We start from the raw sequence: 17,771 nt of genomic DNA on the forward strand, positions 1-17,771 counted from the left end.
AATTAGGCTGGGGGTGCACCTTAGAATGCCCCGGGGCTCAATCCCCAGCACCACACACAGAAAGTGCACCTGTGCGCGGACTTTTACCAACTCCGCAGGACAGCAAGATGGCAGGAGGAAGCTGGGAGCTTGGGCAGGTCCAGGTTCCCTATAGACCATCTGAGTGTAGACAGCTTCTCCTGACACACACAACCGTACAAGACTCCAGAAACGAAAAGAAAAAAATCTACAAACCCATGAATTATTCAGGTTGTGGCCGTGTGAAGCACATCTGTTGGGCTCTGCAAATCAGCCCCTCCGGCCACTTCGGAGAGCAGGAGCAGGCAAGTAGAGGCAGGCAGCCTGAGGTCCCCACCCCGCCAGTGTAGACAAGGGGCGCTGACTCACCCTGAGCCCTGAAGCTCCTCCAGGTTGGATGCGTTCCACTCGGAGCCCTGGGGGAGAAATCACACGAAGCCCCGTGAGTGTGGCACGCAGGCAGCTAGGAGCCGCTCCCGGTGGCGTGGGTGGCCCTAGCCCTCGGCCCTGGCCGTAGGCAAGAGAGCTGGAAGAGGCTGATGAGCACCCGTTCCAGCCGGAGGGCGCAAGGGTCTTCCTTTCCGGGTCCCGTCCCCAGAGACAACGGTCTGTGCCCCCCTCATCCCCAGCGAGAATGGGAACCGGTCGACCTTTTCTGGGAAGTGTTTTGGCAATATTAAAAAAAAAAAAAAAAAGTTCCTATCCCCTGACCCCATAAAACTCCACTTGCAGCTACCCAGAGGAAATGACCTGAATCCACAGACATCGAGGAGCGAGAATGTTTACGGTATTCACAGTAAAACAGTGGGAATCACCCAAAGGTCCAACAGGAAGGAGTCAATGGAATAAATGATGGTTCCTTATGATGGAGCCATTAAAATAAATGATCCTTTCAGAGACTCTTTGGTGGCACAGGGGAACACCACATGAGCAAAACATAAAAACCCCAAGGAATATAAACAGCCTGGTAAGTTTCCTTTCTTTCTTGTTTGAGAAGGTGTATAGATACTTAAAAGAAATCTAAGGTGTGAGGTGTGAGGCCTGGGCTTTGATTCCCAGCACAACCAGAAACAAAATAACATACACACAAAAACACTAAAAGCAGGAGATAGGGAAATGAATAAACCAAGATATTAAGAGTAACTAGCTCTGGGATTGTGACAGATGGGGGGTGGTGATCATTGTTCTTCCTCCTCCTCCGCCCCTTCCTCCTCCTCCTTTTTCTTTTTCCTCCCCCTCATCCTCCTCCCCCTTTTCCTCTTCCTCCTTCTTCTTCTTAGTGACTTATAGTTCTTCTCTTTCTCTCTTTTTTTTTTCTTGTGGCACTGGGCATTGAACCCAGTCATTCTGCCTCTGAGCTATACCCCCTGCCCTATTTTAGTCTGTGTTTTGAAACAGGGTCTCACTAAGTTGCTGGGGGCCTTGCTAAATTGCTGAGGCTGGCCTTGAACCTGCCATCCTCCTGTCTCAGCCTCTCAAGTACTGAGATTACAGGTCTGCCCCACCACGCCCAGCTTGGTTTACATTTACTTTCTACAAAATGTGTTCACTCACTATTTTTTTTTTTTCATTGCTGGGGATGGAAACCAGGGGCATTCTACCTCCGAGCTACACCCCCAGTGCTATCTTTCTTTCTTTCTTTCTTTCTTTCTTTCTTTCTTTCTTTCTTTCTTTCTTTCTTTCTTTTTGGTGGTACTGGGGTTCCTGGAAGCCCTTCTACCTCCGGGCTACACTCCTAGACCTATTTTTACATTTTTATTTGGAAACAGGGTCTCCTAAGCCAGCGTGCGCGGCTGGCTTCGAACCTGCGCGATCCTCCTGTCTCTGCCTCCCAAGCGCGGGGATTACAAGCGTGCGCCACCACGCCCGGCTTTATTCTTTATTTTGAAATAGGGTCTCACTAAGTTGCTGTGAGCCTCACTAAGTAGCTGAGGCTGGCTTCGAACCAATGCAATCCTCCTGTCTCAGCCTCCCAAGCCCGGGGATTACAAGTGTACGCCACCACGCCCGGTGTTCACTCACTATTTTTAGAAATGGTATCATTAGAGCAGGGCATGGCTTGTAATCCCAGCATTAGGGAGGCTGAGACCAGAGGATCATGGTTCGAGGACAGCCTCAGCTACTTAGTGAGGCCCTCCGCAACTTAGTGAGACCCTGTTTCAAAATAAAGAATAACAAATAGCACTGGGGGTGTAGCTTGGAGGTAGAACACCCCTGGGTCCCATCCCCAGTAATGCAAAATAAATAAACCCAGGGGGGTGATATAGACGGAAATACACCAAATACATATATATGTACGTTTCTATCACTTTGAATTACACTATAATTACCAATAAAAATAAATGAACCCTCCGTTCCTGAGCATTCAAAGAATGTGAAAGGGAAAATACAAAGGCAGAGGGAAGGTTCTGCCCCTAGGAAACGCAGGCGCCGTAGTCACAAAGGGCAAAGGCGCCTGTGTCTCGGTCTCCCGGCCAGCTTCCTTTCCCGAGGGCCCCAGAGGGCAGCTCCCGGGCGCAGGCGCAGGCTCCCGGCGTGCGCTGTGAGCCGCGTGTTCATATTTGAGAGACTGCCTCCACCATAAAAATTCCTTTAGTATCTCTCATGGAAAATATGACATCAAACGCCAAACTCCACTGACAAAACGACCAGGGTTCCAGAGCACCCGGGAGCATCCTCTAGCCATGACCACCACCTAGTGGAGAGACAGGAGGGAAGTGCCTCCTGGTCCCTGCCTCCGGGGACAAGATCCGTGCCTGGCGCTCCCTGTATACATCCCAGATCCACACGCCTATACACGTCTAAATGTGTAAGCATGAATGTATAGGAAGATATGAGCATATACATCTGTTGAACACAAACAGCTATGTAGACATCATGACAGACAGCTGCAGGGCTCTGGCCAACTTCCTGCAGGAAGCTAAGTCACTCCTTCCTTCAGCTGCCCGTACCTGCCCGTCTTCCCGTGAGGCCCAGCCTCCTCTAGCAATGCATGGCGACCCCTTATGACGGGTGCGGATGGGAATAGCCCAGCACCTTGGATGTGAAGTTTTGTTTTCTTTTTTGGTGCGGTACTGGGGCAGGAACCCAGGGGCATTCTACGTTCGAGCTACACAGCTCAGCCCTACTTTTTATTCTTTATTTTAGAACAGGGTCTCATAAGCTGGGCGTGGTGGCGCACGCTCGTAATCCCAGCGCTTGGGAGGCTGAGACAGGAGGATCGCATGGGTTCGAAGCCAGCCTCAGCTACTTAGTGAGGCTCTCGGCAACTTAGTGAGACCCTGTTTCCAAATAAAATATAAAATAGGTCTGGGAGTATAGCCTGGAGGTAGAAAGCCCCTGGGTTCCGCCCCCAGTACCACCAAAATAAACAAACAAATAAATAAATAAAAACAGGGTCTCACTGAGTTGTAAAAGGCCTCACTAAGTATCTGCGGAACCATGATCCTCCTGTCTCAACCTCCCAAATGCTGGGATTACAAGCATGCGACACCGCGCCCGGCTCGATGTAGATTTCTAGTCCTCCCCTGAGGTACAGGATGAAGACAAAGAGGCGAGTGACCAGCTCCAAGCGGGACGGGAACGGGGGGAGCCGAGCCTCGGCCGCTGAGCCTGGCTTTCATCCCCCTCGCCAGGGCCCTCTAACTTTAATAACGGCCTTCCTCTATAGTCTGTAACTTTGAAATTGCGTTCTGGGGAGATCCTAGCATGGAGACACTCGGCACACCAGCCGGAGGCACGGGGAGTCAGCCCGAGCCACACGGAGCCTCTGCGGCCCGGCCCAGCCGCCCTCCCGCGGCTCTGTGTGCACCGCTTGGGAGGAGAAGCTCTGGCCCGCCCTGAGGTCTGTGCGCGCCGATGTCTCTCCTGTCCCGGGACACCTGGGCACGGTCCCGGGCCTTAGTGGACGGGTGTCCATCGTAACTGGGCTTCCGTGGCCTGTGTGTCTGTGATTGCAGATGACAAAGGTCTGCGTGGGCCCGACACGGGCCAGCGGAGTCGCTTTCAACAACCCTCCGCGGCTCAGCCGGAGCCGCATCTCAAAATCTGCCGCTGCCGGAGACCGTGGGGCCTGGGGCCCGAGGAGGGCTCAGAGGGGAGGTCTCGGCAGAGGCGGCCGGGAGCCCCAGACGCTCCAGGCTCTTGCCTTTTTTTTTTTTTTTTGCTTCAAGGTCCAAATGATAAGGTGTGATTTATGATCCCCCAAAGCAGGCGCCGCCACGGGCCGCGCCTCTTACAAGGTAAAGATGGTCGAAGATGAGGGAGGGCTTGTCCATCTGTCCCAGGATGAGCAGCATCTCGTTATCTATAAATTCCTTGAATTCCTTCAAATTACAGTTCATCTGTTTCTCTAATTCGTTACGGATCTGTGGAGCAGAGAATATTAGGAAAAGCGGTTTGTTAAAGGAAACCGTTGCTCACGTCCAAATGTTTAAAATCACGCTACAAACTGTGGTGCCCCCCCCCCCCCCCGTCTCTGTCTCTCTCTCTGTGTCTGTCTGTCTGTCTCTCTCTGCGGTACTGGGGAACCTAAGGGCATTCTATCTCTGTGCTATACCCCCAGCCCTATTTTTTATTCTTTTATTTTGAAACAGGGTCTTACTGAGTTGCAAAAGGCCTCATGAAGTAGCTGAGGCTGTCCGCAAACCGCGATCCTCCTTCTCAGCCTCCCAAGTACTGGGATTACAAGTGTGTGCTACCATGCCCGGCTCTATAGCTGTTTTCAAAGAGAGTGTTTTTTTTTTTTTGGTAGTACTGGGTATGGAACCCAGGCACACTCTACCTCTGAGCTACACCCCAGTCCTGTTTTTTATTCTTTCTTTTGAAACAGGGTCTGAGTTGCAAAGGGCCTCACTAAATAGCTGAGTCTGTCCTCAAACTACGATCCTCCTGTCTCATCCTCCCAAATGCTGGGATTACGAGTATGCGCCACCAGGCCCCGCTGCAAGAGTAATACATTTCGACACACACGGAGCGCGTGCGTAGGAGGTAGTTACTATGCACGAGGAATACGGGTTACTCAGCCTACGCATCCATCCAACCGGAGGAAGTTTGTTATTTCAAGCAAGAAATCTGATCTTCATGAACTCTATTCTAATGAGCTCAAAGCACTGGCACTTTAACAATGAAACATCAATTTCATAACAGAGAATGTCAAGTCAGTTTCCTCTCGCTTGGGAAGCTGTCACAGTATGACTTTTGAAATTATTACTTAGAGCCGGTGCAGTGGCCCACACTTCTAAATCCCCGCACTTGGGAGGCTGAGACAGGAGGATCACACAGGTTCAAAGCCAGCCTCAGCTACTTAGTGAGGCTCTCAGTAACTTAGTGAGACCCTGTTTCCAAATAAAGTATAAAATAGGTCTGGGAGTATAGCTCAGAGGTAAATAAAAAAGTCTGAGGAAGCCGGGCATGGTGGCACATGCTTGTAATCCCAGCATTTGGGAGGCTGAGACAGGAGGATTGAGGTTTGTGGACAGCCTCAGCTACTTAGTGAGGTATTTTCCAACTCAGTGAGACCCTGTTTCAAAATAGAGAATAGAAACATAGGGCTGGGGGTATAGCTTGGAGGGAGAATGCCCCTGAGTTCCATCCTCAGTACTGGAAAAAAAAGGGACTGAAGATGTAGATTGAAGTTAGAATGCGTTGGGGTTCAATCCCTAGCACCAAAAAAAAAAAAAAAAAAAAAAAAAAAAAGAAAAGAAAAAAAGAAAAGAAAAGAAGAAAAAAAAAGACCAGCCTTAGTAATTCAGTGAGATTCTCAACAACCTAGCAAGACTCTGTTTCAAAACAAAAAAATAAAATAAATAAAAAGGGCTGGGGGTACAGCTTTTAGCTAGGATGACCCTGGGCTCAATCTCCAGTACCTAAATAAATAAATACAAAATTACTGTTCATTAAAAGCTGGTGTAGTGGCGCACGCCTGTAATTCCACTACTTGGGAAGCTGAGACAGGAGGATCATAGGGTGGAGGACAGCCTCAGCTAGTCAGTTAGATTCTCAGTAACCTAGTGCAATCTTGTTTAAAAAAAGGGGGTGAGGGTGGACTGGGATATAGCTCAGAGAGGTAGAAGGTCCTTGGGTTCATTCTCCAGCATCAAAAAGAAAGAAAGAAAGAAAGAAAGAAAGAAAGAAAGAAAGAAAGAAAGAAAGGGAGAAAGAAAGGAAGAAAGGGCTTATTAACAAAAAGATAGTATATGACATTTTGTGTGTGTGTATAGTACTAGGGATTGAGGCTAGGGGCATTCTATCACTGAGCAATACCCACTGCCCTTTTATTTTATTTATTTTTTTGTGGTGTTGAGGAATGAACCCAGGGGCATTCTACTTCCCAGCTACGTCCTCAGCCCAATTTTTTATTCTTTTAATTTGAAACAGGGTCTAAGTTGTGGAGGGCCTCACTAAGTAGCTGAGGCTGGCCACGAACCGCAACCGTGATCCTCCTGTCTCAGCCTCCAAAGGCCTGGGATTCCAAGCGTGCGCCACCATGCTCCGCTTGTGTGGCTGTTTTCAAAGACTGTGCTCGCCCCCATCCCAGAGTGCCACATTTAGACACACACGGAGCCCGTGCACAGGAGGAAGGAATGTGGTTACTCAGCCTACACAAGGGGAGGAAGTTTGTTATTCCAAGGGGTCAAGGAACACGTCTACGGTCACACAGCTCTGCACTCCCGCTCCTGTGACTCCCAGGCCCTGACCCTGCCGAGAGGCCCTGCAGCCAAGAGCCCCCAAGGCAACTGGATCCGGGCGGCTGCTGCCGACGGCCTCAGGACCAGCGTCCCAGAAGCGGAGGCCTGTCCCCTGGGGAAAAGTTCCCCTCACTTCTTTGGAAGTGACGTTTTCCAGATCCTGGCTCATCATGATGCTTCGGAGTTTGGCTTTGATGAGACGCTCGGTCCTTTCCCCTTCCGTCGGCCTGCAAAGAAATCACACTTAGGAGAGCATGGGATTGTGAGACGCCCCAGGCCAGAGGTCACAGGGACGCCGGCCACCCCGGGACTCGGTGTGCATGTGCTTAGGAGATCGGGAGAGGTGTGCAGCTCCCACAGGAGCCGCAAGCCGAAGTAGATTACAAGAAGAGACGGTGAGCCGGACGTGGTGGTGCACGCTTGTAATCCCAGTACTTGGGAGGCTGAGACAGGAGGATCGTGGTTCACAGACAGCCTCCTCTACTTAGGCCCTTTGCAACTCAGTGAAACCCTGTTTCAAAATAAAGGATAAAAAAAAATAGGGGCTGAGAGTGTAGCTCGGAGGTAGAATGCCCCTGGGTTTCATCCCCAGTACTGGAAAAAGAAAAAAAAGAAAAAAGAAATGAAATCGGTCTGGAGGTATAGCTTAGAGGTAGAATGTCCCTGGATTCAATCCCCTATACTAAAAAAAAAAAAAAAAGAAAAGAAAAAGATGGTGAGCCAGGTGTGGTGGTGCATGCCTGTAATCCTAGCACTTGGGAGGCCTCAGCTATTTAGTGAGGCCCTCTGTGACTTAGTGAGACCCTGTTTCAAAATAAAGAATAAAAAATAGGGCTGGGGGTGTAGCCCGGAGGTAGAATGTCCTTGGGATTAATCCAGTCAGTCTGTCTCTCTCTCTCTCTCTCTCTCTCTCTCTCTCTCTTACACACACACACACACACACACACACACACACACACACACACACACAGAGTGGAGAGGTGGCAATTTGGAAACTCACTTCTCATTTTGGCTCCTGAGTGCCAGAGACTCCCAAGGCAGGACCCTGGAACTGAACTGTCAGCATCCCATCCCAGCCCCCGGTCTGCCTGGATGCACCCGGTGCGCCGCCGTCACTGAGCCCTGGCAGCCCATCTTGGCTGTGTCCAGCTCTCGGTCCTGCCTGCCACACTGAATCGCAATCTATGCAGGCCCCGTAACTCCACGTGCCGCCCCAGGGTCTAAGTCTCAGGGCCACACAGACCTCTAGGACTCCTGTGCCCCAGGACGGCCCCTCAGATATCCCAGGCAACCGTCATCCCTCCTGTCCCTTCTCGTGATGTCTTTATGGATTCCGGTCATCTGGGTCCTCCCCATATCCACAGCCCTCTTAGGATGGGGTGTTTGGATGGGACATAGCACTCCAGGGTAGTGGGGCAGGCAGAGAGAACGGCTTCCATCTTCTCAAACTACACATTATTATTATTATTATTATTATTATTATTATTATTATTATTATTCCAGAATTATGCCCAGGGACATCCTATCTCTGAGATACAACCCCATTCCTATTTTAGTATTTTTTTGTGTGGTGGTACTGGGGGTGGAATGCAGAGGCTTTTTACCTCCGGGCTATACTCCCAGACCTATATTTTATTTGGAAAGAGGGTCTCACTAAGTTGCTAAGAGCCTCACTAAGTAGCTGAGGCTGGCTTCAAACCTATGCGACCCTCCTGTCTCTGCCTCCCAAGCGTGGGGATTAAAAAAAAAAAAAAAAAAAAAAGTGTGCACCACCACGCCTGGCCTCTTTTAGTTTTATCTGGAAACAGGGTCTCCCTAGATGGATGAGAGTCTCACTGCTTGCCGAGGCTGTCCCCAAACCTGCGATCCTCCTGTCTCAGCCTCGCAAGTCCTGGGTTTACAGGTGTGTACCACCGCAGCCGGCTCCTGGATCTAGACTTTGAGGAGCGTGGCCTCGGGCTGCCTCGGTGCTACAGGCCACCAGCTCCACTACCGCAGCTGCCAAGACTGACCGCTCTTGGAGGACACAGAGGTCGAATTCGGGATTCTCCTGGGAGCAGGGAAGGGCTTGGAAATTTAAGCCGCTTGCTGGCTATGAAGGAAAGCGTTTCCTAGGTGACACACAGCGCCACCTAGGGGCAGGCAAAGCACAGAGCAATGCATTGGGCTGGGGATCTGACAGACATCAGGGAAATACACTCACCACATGTGTTTATAACTTACTTTCTGTTGTTGTTTTTGCAGTACTGGGGATGGAACCCAGGGCATTCTACCTCCGAGCTACATCCCTAGCCCTATTTTTATTTTTATTTTTGGTGGTACTGGGGTTCCTGGAAGCCCTTCTACCTCCGGGCTACACTCCCAGACCTATTTTTACATTTTATATTTGGAAACAGGGTCTCCTAAGCCAGCGCGCGCGGCTGGCTTCGAACCTGCGCGATCCTCCTGTCTCTGCCTCCCAAGTGCGGGGATGACAAGCGTGCACCACCACGCCTGGCCCTAGCCCTATTTTTTATTCTTTATTTTGAAACAGGGTCTCACTATGCTGTGGGGGGCCTGAGTAGCTGAGGCTGGTCGCCAACTGGTGATCCTCCTGGTTCAGCCTCCCAAGTACTGGGATTACAAGCGTGTGTCACCATGCCCGGCTTTGTTTATAACTTTTTTTTTTTTTTTCTGTACTAGGGATGGAACCCAGGGCCATTCTACCTCCGAGCTACACCCCCAGCCCCATTTTTTATTCTTTATTTTTGAAACAGGGTCTCGCTGAGTTGCAAAGGGCCTCACTAAGTAGCTGAGGCTGTCTGTGAACCACAATTTTCTGGTCTCAGCCTCCCAAATGCTGGGATTACAAGCGTGCGCCACCACGCCCGGCTTTGTTTATAACTTTTAAAGGAGCGTTTGTCACCGACCCTTCTTGTAGTGAAAGATGTAGGTGGCTACATCTTCTTAGCTATGGACCTAGGCATGGTGGTGCACACCTGTAACCCCAGTACTTGGGAGGTTACAACAGGAGAATAGCAGCTTTGAGGACAGTCCCAAGGAACCTAGTGAGACTCCCAGCAACCTAGTGAGAACTGTTTGAAAACAAAAAATAAAAAATAGGGCTGGAGGTATAGCTTAGATAAGCAGGGCATGGTGGTGCATGCCTGTAATCCCCGTACTTGGGAGGCTGAGACGGGAGGATCGCAGGTTCGCAGCCAGCTTCAGCTACTTAGCGAGGCCCTCCGCAACTTAGTGAGACCCTGTTTCAAAATAAAGAGTAAAGGGCTGGGCGTGGTGGCGCACGCTTGTCATCCCCGCACTTGGGAGGCGGAGACAGGAGGATCGTGCAGGTTCGAAGCCGGCTGCGCACACTGGCTTAGGAGACCCTGTTTCCAAATAAAAATGTAAAAATAGGTCTGGGAGTGTAACCCGGAGGTAGAAGGGCTTCCAAGAACCCCAGTACCACCAAAAAAAAAAAAAAAAAAAAGAGTAAAGGCCAGGCGCGGTGGTGCACGTTTGCAATCCCCGCACTTGGGAGGCTGAGACAGGAGAAACATAGGTTTGAAGCCAGCCTCAGCTGCTTAGTGAGGCTCTCAGCACCTTAGTAAGGCCCTGTTTCCAAATAAAATATAAAATAGGTCTCGGAGTATAGCCTGGAGGTAGAAAATCCCTGGGCTCCACCCCCAGTACCACCAAAAAATAAATGAATAAATAAAAATAAATAAATAAAGAGTAAAAATAGGGCTGGAGGTATAGCTCAGAGGTAGAACGCCCCTGGGTTCCATCCCCAGTACCAAAACCCCCCAAAACCTTGCATGGGCCCCAGGTGAGAACCCGTTGCGCCTGGATCAGGGATCGCTCAGTCAGGACTGCAGGGAGGCCCGAGCCTGCACGGGGTCAGGTCGGGCACGGGCGGTCAGGGACAGGAGCCCACGTACTTGTCGACGAACAGGGCCGGCGAGTCGGGCCGCGTGGACTCCAGGTCCTGCATGGCGTTCCACTCGTTGATGCAACTCTGCTCCGAGTTGAGGCAGCTCTCGTAGTAAGCTGCCCAGATGAGCGCCAGCCCCCCGGGGAAGTAGTTGTGCCTCCGGGCCACCTCGCAGGCCTTGTGCAGCACCTGGAGCGCAGACCTGGGGAGAGGCGGGCGGGGAAGGTCAGGCCTGGGGTTTCCCCCTCTAGCCAGGTCTCTCACCAAGTTCCAAAGGGCCTTGCTAATTTGCTGAGGTTGGCTGTGAAACAGAGTGATACTTTATCAGCAGCAGCTAGACACGATGTAAAAATGTACCTTCAATGGTAATTAAAGAAAAAAAAAAAAAAAAAGCTGACGTGGTGGCACACACCTGTAATCCCAGCATTTGAGAAGCTGGGACAGGAGGATCGCGGTTTATGGACGGCTTCAGCTATTTAGTGAGGCCATTTGCAACTCAATGAGACCCTGTTTCAAAAATAAAGAATAGCCGGGCATGGTGGTGCACGCTTGGAATCCCCGCGCTTGGGAGACAGAGACAGGAGGATGGCACAGGTTCGAAGCCAGACGCACGCACTGGCTTAAGAGACCCTGTTCCCAAATAAAAATGTAAAAATAGGTCTGGGAGTGTAGCCCAGAGGTAGAAGGGCTTCCAGGAACCCCAGTACCACCAAAAAAAAAAAAAAAAAAAAAAAAAAAAGAATAAATAAATAAATAGAATAAAAAATAGGACTGGGGGTGTAGTTCGGAGGTTAAATGCCCCTGGGTTACATCCACAGTACTGAAGGAAAAAAAAAAAGGTAGGGCTGGGAATGTAGCTCAAAGGTAGGCTGCGCCTGGGTTTCATCCCCAGTACCAGAAAACAAGAAAAAAAAAAGGTTAAGATGGTACATTTTACGTTATGTATATTTTGCAATACACACCCCTACATCAGCATCTAAGTATAAGGGTTCTTTCTTTCTTTTGTTTTCTTTCTAGTGATATTAATTACACAGAATAATGGTTCTCAATTGGGCATGGTGGTGCACGACTGTAATTCCAGTACTTGGAGGCTGAGACAGGAGTGACTCAGATCAGAGGCCAGCCTCAGAAACATAGCAAAGCTCTCAGCCACTTAGGCCCTATTTAAAAAAAAAAAAATAGGTGACGTAGCTCAGAGGTAGAACACCTCTCCCCATAATAATGGGTTTCACTGTGACACTTTTGAACATGTCTGTAACATACTTTGACCATACCTACCTCTCATTTTCTCCTCTCTCCTCTCCCTAACAGTCTCTCTAGAAGGGATTTTTCTATTTATGTTGTCAGCTAGAAAAATATTTGTACAGAATTAAAAGTCCCTAAAACCGCACTTACCACATGGCCTGGACAGACACGGGTTTAAAGATGTGCATCCTTCCTGCTGTGCTCACGCTGAACCCACTGAGGGGAGACAACAGAAGACACCGCGGTGAGAAGTCTCTCAGCCAGCGGCCTCCCAGGCTCGCTGAGGGTCCACGGAACCAAGAGCCAGGGCAGCAGCAGGAATGGGCTCTTGGTTGGGAAGACGTGCTTAACCGGTGGCTTGAGTGCCACTTCAAGACAGAAAGTCCAGCCAAGGGGAAAGACAACGGCATCTCCTTTGTTTTCACAACTGTTCCTGCCTAACTGCCATGTCTGGCGAGCGCCATCCATCCACTTAGTCACCCACCCACCCATCCGCCCATCCGCTCTGGATATTCATCCATCTATCCACCCATCCACCCATCCACCCACCCATCCATCCATCCACCTATCCACTCTATCTATCCATCCATCTATGCATCTGTCTATCCATTCATCCATCTACCCACTCATCCATCTATCTACTTATCCATCTACCCACCCACCCATCCACTCATCCACCCATCCACTCCAGACATCCATCATCCATCTACCTACCCACTCACCCATCCATCCATCTATCCATCCATCCATCCACCCACTCATCCATCCATCCATCTACTCACCAATCCATCCATCTACCCATCCACCATCCATCCATCCATCTCATAATCAGTCAACCTATCTATATATTGGAATTGCATAAAAATATATCAGTAGAAAACAACATTCTACAAAGGGAAAATATCCCCACAACCCCACCACTTCAACAAAGCAGACTTCTAATTTTCCCTTCCAGTTCGTGCTCTAAAGCTATATAACTTTCTTCCACCTGCATGGACTCCTGGGGCCAGGACAAGTGCCTATCTTATTTCTTTCCACGCTTTCCTGGGGTGAATCCACGTGGGACCCAGATGCTCCTCATCTGGGGTCTGCCTGCCCGGGCTGAGCTGGTGCTCCTTCTCCGCAATCCCGAGTAGCCCTGAAACACGGCTGTCCCTGCCAGCTGTATGCCTCTTCCTGGTGCCCAGGAAGCAGAGCACCAGCGGAGTCATTCCACCTGTGAACCTTCGGGCCCCGGCCCCGGGGGGCACCTACTGAGCATTCACTGCGTAAACCAAGGGAAATGATTGAGTGGCTGCTGGCTGCTGTTCTTGACCCTCAGACGGCAGTAGACCTCCTGTAACAGGCATCCCTAGGAGCCAGGTGACCGGAACAGGCCCAGAACGTCCAGGGTGTCCCTCCCCACGCAGCTCGCAGGATTCTCCTAGTGCAATCACGCCCACCCGCGGGATCACCCCAGGTCGCCCCAGCCCGCTCCTGCTCAGATGTACAGAGCAGGACTCTTTGTCCTTACCCGTCTCCATCCAGGTAGATCTTTGTGTCACTCCACAGTCGGAGAACCATGCCGATGGTGCAGCTTTTACTGCACGGAGGAGAGAGAAGACATCTAGAGTCAGTGTCAGCCACGGCCAGGGACAGCCTCCCCTCGATCTCTGCCTGGCCCATCCAACTCACAGACAACCGCCACCTGACCCGGGACAGGCGGCTGCGCGTGGATCTGGGAAAAGTTTCCAAGCCGCTTGGGCAGGATCTGCTCACCACTGAATTCTCCAAGACACAGGTGCCAGATGGTCCTGCTAGAGGATACTCTAAGGGGCTGCACCTTTTTTGTATGGATGCAAATTCACAAGCCAGCCGAGGCTCCTGAGGTGTAAGGAGCACCGGCTGGCACTCAGCCCTGATGGCTGGCACCATGCTGGCGGGGGGCTACCCCAGCGGGGCACAGGGGCAAGAGGTGGCAGCCAAGCTCGGCCTCGTCTGTCTCTGGTGGTGGGAGGCGGGAGGGGGCCTGTGCCATGGCTGCGGCTCACTTTCAGCGTCTGTTTTTCTACCTTTTCTGTAGCTGTCACGTTACAAACTCAATCTGGTTTTGCTTTCACTGGTGCTGGCAGCAAGATGAGACGGATCGGCTTTGGAGACCGGCGCTGCCGCAAAACCGAGGGAACCGGGGGCTTATCGGAGAGCGGGTCTCCCTGGACTGTGATGGGAATTCTTTGGGCATTTTCAAAAGAGTCAGCTTGTGAGAAACTGCTGTGCCGGTGCCAGGGGCCAGCCCTGACAAGTGCCAGGAATCCCGGGCTCATGTCTCTGCTCCCATTTAACAGCCCCCTCGGGGAGTAACATGACGCTCGCTGGCGCGTGCGCCTGTGGACAGGGAGCTCTGGGGGGCTCTGGGGAGCCAGCTCCTCCCCCACGGCACCGCCCCCGGCGCAAGTGCTTGGGCACCCGCAGGGCAGGGGACTCCAAGACCTCCCAGATTCTCCCCATTCCCGACGGGCTCGCTGTATTTCCTCTGTAAAGCTGCAAAGGAAAATTAGTGTTGCACTTCACAGAGCTCTTGAAGCCAGTCCCAGACAAAAATAAAATAGGGCTGGGGGTGTAGCTCGGAGGTAGAATGTCCCTGGGTTCAACTTTCTCATCATCTTATGAAGGGCTGGAAGGGGGAGGAATCAGAAAAGACGTGTCCTCCTTTTTCTGTTCGCAAATGTCTAAGGAACAATAAAGCCTTGGTCACAGCCCGTGACCGCTGCAATCACTCACAGGAACACAAGACCGTACAGCCTCCATCCACAGTCATGAACCCCCGAGCCCCTGTTCCTAACTCTGCCTGAGCCTCTTTCCCTTCACCTCCTGGTCCCACGCAGCCCAAACTCGCCTCGCAGCCTGCTGTTTCTCCAAGACCAGCTTAGCACCACCGCGCCATCGAAGCCCGGGCGTTCCTCCACGGCCGAGCCTCTCCCCCTCACAGCCGGCCACGGCCATGACCCGCGCTTGCCGACCGCTCTTTGAGCTCAAGAACTTGGCTTACCTGGGGCCCAGCCCGCCGCCTCATGCACAGGACAGCGTAAGTAAAAACGTGTTCTCAGCGAATCAGTAGGCTGATGGGTGACGCATAAAGGGCATCCGCTCTGGGCTAGCTCCAACAAACCCAGGGGCTTGCAAGGACCTCTCAGGCTCAGTTTATCCAAACAGGACCCATGGTATTCAGTTACTGGGAAAGGTTCAAGCCTCTCTTTAAGCCACAGACCAAACACCTGCCCCAAATACCTGGGGATCCACAGAATGTCACTGCCGGACCAGACACACACTCCCACAGAACAGTGCTCATTTGGCCAATGCCCATCACAGTTATCGGATTCTCCAGCAAGCGTTCCTGGCCACGTGCCCCTAACTGTAGTGTGGACAGGTTTGTGTGCTGGCAGCTTGGTCCTCGGTGTGTGTGTGTGTGTGTGTGTGTGTGTGTGTGTGTGTGTGTGTGTGTGTTGGGGGGGTCCCTTAAGAGATGGTGTCTAGTAGGAGGTAATCGGGTCATGGTTCCACTCTCAAAGGAAAGGAATGCTGGCTTCATGGAGAAGGTCAGTTTCCACGAGGGAGGTTTTATAAAAAGAATGTGCCCAGTCCCTGGGTCCCTCTGGCTCCCTGTCTGTGATATCTTCTGGAGGCCCTGACCTGCGATGGGGCTTTTTCATCTTGGCCTTTGAGCCTCTCAACCCATGAGTTAAACAAATTCCTCCTCTTCTTCTCCTCCTCCTCTTCCTCCTTCCACTTCCTCCTTCTATTCCTTTTATTTTTGTGGTACTGGGGATGGAACCCAGGGGCATTCTACCTCTGAGCTACACTCTCAGCCCTACTTTTTATTCTTTATTTTGAAACAGAGTCTCACTGAGTTGCAAAGGACCTAAGTAGCTGAGGCTGTCCGAGAACCACGATTCTCCTGTCTTAGCCTCCCAAAACGCTAGGATCATGAGCGTGCGCCACCACGCCCAGCTATCATTGTTTTGATACTAGGGATTGAACTCAAGGGCATTCTACCTCCAAGCTTCACCACCAGCCCTATTTTTTATCCTTTATTTTGAAACAGGGTCTAAGTTGTGGATAGCCTCACAAAGTGGCTGAGGCTGACCGTGAACTTGCAATCTTCCTGTTTTAGCCTCCCAAGTACTAGGATTAGAAGCGTGTGCCACCATGCCTGGCTCGTTTTTGTTTTATTTTGAAACAGGGTCTCACCAGGTTGATGAGAGTTTCGCTACTTGCTGAGGCTGTCCTTGATCCACCTTTCTCAGCCTCCCAAGTGCTGGGATTACACGTGAGCCTCCGCGCCCGGCTGACACTCCACTTTCTACATAGCTTCCAGTGTTCAACTTCTAAGCACAGTGCAGCTTTCCTAAGAGCCTTCTTAGTAAACTTTGAGCTCCTTGACGGCAGAGTCTGCATCTGACCGAGTGCCCAGCACACAGGAGCTGCGAGGGCATGCCACCCATTCCCAGGGCTTCAGCGACCCCTGCTCCATACCAGGGAAGCCTTTTCCCAGCAGCCACCTCTGTTCCCCTCCCAGAGGGAACCGCCATCCCACGAGACCCACCTTTCCTTACTGGAGAAGTCGACTCCCAGCAAGATATTCTCCTCTGTGTCCTGCCGGCCGCTGCTGTACACCACCACCATGTAGCGCACTCGGTCGGTCCAGGCGCTCTCCAAGCGCACGGCCTGCGGGGGGCAGGGTGCGCTCACCGCTTTGCCCTACAGGAGGCGCCACCCTCCCCTGGGCAAACCAACACCAGGAACTTTTAGTTCCCCAAAACCAAGACTGGAACTGAAGGTGGTGTGAGTGTGTGTGTGAGTGTGAGTGTGAGTGTGTGTGTGTGTGTGTGTGTGTGTGTGGTGCGGTGCTGGGGATGAAAACCAAGGGCATTCTACCTTCCTCAGCTTGATTTTATTGTATGTATGCATTTTGTAGTACTGGGGATTGAACCCAGGGGCACCCTACCTTTCTTTTTTCTTTCTTTTTTTTTTAGTGGTACTGGGGTGGAACCCAGGGGCCTTCTACCTCCGGGCTATACTCCCAGAGCTATTTTATACTTTATTTGGAAACAGGGTCTCACTGAGTTGCTGGGAGCCTCGCTAAATAGCTGAGGTTGGCTTCGAACCTGTGTGATCCTCCTGTCTCAGACTCCCAAGCACTAGGATTACAAGCGTGCGCCACCACGCCCAGCTCCCAATTTTTTAAATTTTTTATTCTGAAACAGGGTCTAAGTTTCGGAGAGCCTCACTAAGTAGCTGAGGCTGGCCACGAACCTGCGATCCGATTCTCCTGTCTCAGCCTCCCAAGTACTGGGATAACAAGCGTGCGCCACCACGCCCGGCTTGTTTTTTATTTGGAAACGGGGTCTTGCAAAGCTGCTGAAAGCCTTGCTAAGTCGCACTGAACATGTGATCCACCTGTCTCAGCCTCCCGAGTACTGAGATTACGGGCGTGCGCCATCACGCCCAGCAAAGGTAACATTCTGGAGAGCAGAAGCCCGGGCACTGGGGACGGGGCCTGGCTCAGAGGGGACAGCCGAGGGGTGTCAGTACACAAATGAGATCCAGGGAAAGACTCGCATTTAGCACAGACCGTCGCAAAGTTCCGGCACGCCGCTCCGCTGGCCCCTCTGGGGCGCTAGAGCACAAACTTGGCTTTTTTTGTGTGTGTGTGTGCAGGTCTGGGGATGGAACCCGGGGGCATTCTACCTCCGAGCTACACCGCCAGCCCTATTTTTTATTCTTTATTTTGAAGCAGGGTCTTACTGAGTTGCAGAGGGCCTCACTCAGTAGCTGAGGCTGGCCAAGAACCCTGATCCTCCTGTTTCAACCTACCGAATGCTGGGATCACAGGCGTGTGCACCACGCCCGGCTTCAAACTTGGTTTT

The 17,771-nt window shown here is 51.5% G+C and overlaps 1 protein-coding gene across 1 annotated transcript in view; it reads right to left on the reverse strand.

The window, feature by feature from the left end:
* Positions 1-17,771, reverse strand: part of SSH1 (slingshot protein phosphatase 1) — a gene marked incomplete at both ends in the record, with an annotated part of 72,559 nt that overhangs the window by 10,173 nt on the left and 44,615 nt on the right. Inside the window, 7 exons of the mRNA XM_080717706.1 lie at positions 388-434; positions 4,257-4,385; positions 6,841-6,934; positions 10,628-10,822; positions 12,016-12,081; positions 13,379-13,447; positions 16,448-16,569. Coding sequence (XP_080573832.1) covers positions 388-434; positions 4,257-4,385; positions 6,841-6,934; positions 10,628-10,822; positions 12,016-12,081; positions 13,379-13,447; positions 16,448-16,569 — 722 coding nt within the window. The remainder of the gene's footprint in view (positions 1-387; positions 435-4,256; positions 4,386-6,840; positions 6,935-10,627; positions 10,823-12,015; positions 12,082-13,378; positions 13,448-16,447; positions 16,570-17,771) is intronic.

This window comes from Muscardinus avellanarius, assembly GCF_963383645.1.
Source record: "Muscardinus avellanarius genome assembly, chromosome: 21".
Taxonomy (NCBI): Eukaryota; Metazoa; Chordata; class Mammalia; order Rodentia; family Gliridae; genus Muscardinus; species Muscardinus avellanarius.